At 32.4% G+C, this 2500-nt stretch overlaps 1 protein-coding gene across 1 annotated transcript in view; it reads right to left on the bottom strand.

Moving 5' to 3' along the window:
- LOC113827330 (testis-expressed protein 10) overlaps positions 1–2500 on the bottom strand; it is a 24768-nt gene that overhangs the window by 20881 nt on the left and 1387 nt on the right. Inside the window, exons 3-7 of the mRNA XM_070141809.1 lie at positions 1538–1744; positions 1219–1410; positions 747–935; positions 214–379; positions 1–15 (exon numbers count right to left, since the gene is read on the bottom strand). The exon at positions 1–15 is cut by the window's left edge and continues 95 nt beyond it. Coding sequence (XP_069997910.1) covers positions 1–15; positions 214–379; positions 747–935; positions 1219–1410; positions 1538–1744 — 769 coding nt within the window. The remainder of the gene's footprint in view (positions 16–213; positions 380–746; positions 936–1218; positions 1411–1537; positions 1745–2500) is intronic.

The raw sequence follows: 2500 nt of genomic DNA, 5'->3' as shown, positions 1-2500 counted from the left end.
TAACAGCAGTACAACCTGAAAATTCATAAAGCCACATGAAGAATCTGTAGAATAAATCTTGGCAATATGGCCAACAAAACAAACATGTAAATGTACATAAAAATGCAAAAGATATGATAGCATCTTGTCACAAACAATAAAACTTTGGGAAAATCTAGGATATGATTTCTATAAGGTATGTAACACAAAACAGAAAGAAAGAAAAAAACATACCTGAGGCTTGTGGATCAACTTCAGCCCACACATCAAATAGTAGGGGAACAATAGTATTACTGAAGTTGTTCAGTTGGTTGGGATCACTGAAGAGCCAAAATCCATCTGCCTCACCTTGGACAGATTCAACACACAACAAGGGAGGCACACTACCAACCAATACAGTCTAAATGAAAGAAATACTGTTTGTATAATCTTTCTCATTTCAAACATTACACTAGAAAGTGGAAAGGAACTCCATGGATGTGTATGTACATATGGATATGGGTATGTATGGATGGATGGATGGATAAAAATCTATCTATATATATATCTATATATATACTGTATATATATATGTATACATATATATGATGTGCATAAGTCTATGTGTCTGTGTATATGTGTGTGTATGTGCATGTATGCATAGGTGTGTGGAGAAAAAAGTGTGAGAGACAATTAATTAGGTATTCACATATTTAATAACATGAATCTTTCCATAATAAGTAGGTTTCATCATAGGACCAAAGAGATAAGTGATAAACTGAACCAACCTGCCACATTGATTGTGGGATCTGAGATTCCACACGTTTCTGCTCCTTGACTAGTGCCTCAAGAAAGGCACTGAGTTCACTAAGTAATTTCAAGCGGAACTTGTGCCCTGTCAATGCACTGTTTGGGTCTACATGTAAAACCCGGTCAGTGCCTGCTATACTGTTGATCTTTGAAATGCTTCCAGATGCCTTTTTTTAGTTTGTAGGAAAAAAGATATAGAACAATGATAATTTATACAAATTGGTTTTGGTTCCCTTGCTTATCTATTATCAAGAAAATATGAAAAATAAACCAAATGCAAAAATTATCTGTCTATAGTGCCAATATGAATAAAGAACATAAAAAATAATTACAATCATTTCCTTTATATTACCAAAAAAACAAAACAAAATTGTATTTCAGCATGTATTATAAGTAAACACTATTAATATAGACATATATTAAACAAAATTAATAAACCAATATTCTTACCTTCCTTGAGATGAGATTAATAAAATTCTTCAGGAGAGTATTAGCATGTCTTGCGATAAGTGATGGAGTGTGTACAACAAGGACATTCATCAGCTTCAAAGAGTCTGACTGGACTCCAACATTAAGGTGGGCCATAGCACAGGACAAATATGTTGACAGAATGCTAAAATATGGTTGCATATTTGGACCCAACTGGAATGAGAAAATTTGGAAAAATGAATACATTAAAAAATTGATAAAATGCAAAACTAAGACACTGATCATGATTACCATAAATAATGAATATGATACTTAATAATGTGATCTCAACATTACCTACCTTTGTCATCAGTGCTTGTATACAGTTGACAGCAGTGCCACGGATAGGAGAGTCAGTGTCAAGCGTCATTGGTGAAATGGCTAAGACTAACTTTGATAAATAGGGAATGAGTTCCGAAGCATCATGGTGTGTTACCAGCTCCATTATTCCTTTCACTCCTTCTTTCCGTACATGTGCATTATGGTGCTCTAATCTTGTCATCAGTTCCTAGAAAATCATTCATATTGATAAACAGATTTTTTTTCTTTAATTCTGAAAGCAGTGAAACTTAGCTTAGCCAGTCATACACACAAACAGTAGAATTAAGTGGACATCCACTAGGTACCACTTTATCTAAACTCACTAAACTCCGTCAATAAATGACACATGTATACATTTTTTGGACTTTTTTAACCATTACTCCTTATTTTTGTATGGTAAAGCAGCTTAAACTTTTGACTGTCGGAAAATATGCTCATATGTGGCTGACAGATTACTATCTTCAGTCCATTCACCACAAAGACTAAAAAACAAGAATATATGATGTCTGTAAGATATATATATATACATGTGTGTGTGTGTGTGTGTGTGTGTGTGTGTGTGTGTGTGTGTGTGTGTGTGTGTGTGTGTGTGTGTGTGTGTGTGTGTGTGTGTGTGTGTGTGTGTGTGTGTGTGTGTTTGTGTTTGTGTTTGTGTTTGTGTTTGTGTTTATATTTATATATATGCATATGCATATGCATATGCATATGTATATGCATATGCATATGCATATGTATATGTATATGTATATGTATATGTATATGTATATGTATATGTATATGTATATGTATATGTATATATGTATATGTATATGTATATATATATGTATATATATATATATATATATATATGATAGAATATTAACAAAATTCATATGAAAATTAACAAAAGAAAAAAGAAAGAAAGAGAGAAAGAAATAAAGAAAATATATATATACATACAAAC

This window comes from Penaeus vannamei, chromosome 28, assembly GCF_042767895.1.
Source record: "Penaeus vannamei isolate JL-2024 chromosome 28, ASM4276789v1, whole genome shotgun sequence".
Classification (NCBI taxonomy): Eukaryota; Metazoa; Arthropoda; class Malacostraca; order Decapoda; family Penaeidae; genus Penaeus; species Penaeus vannamei.
This window is presented reverse-complemented; position numbering and strand designations above follow the sequence as displayed.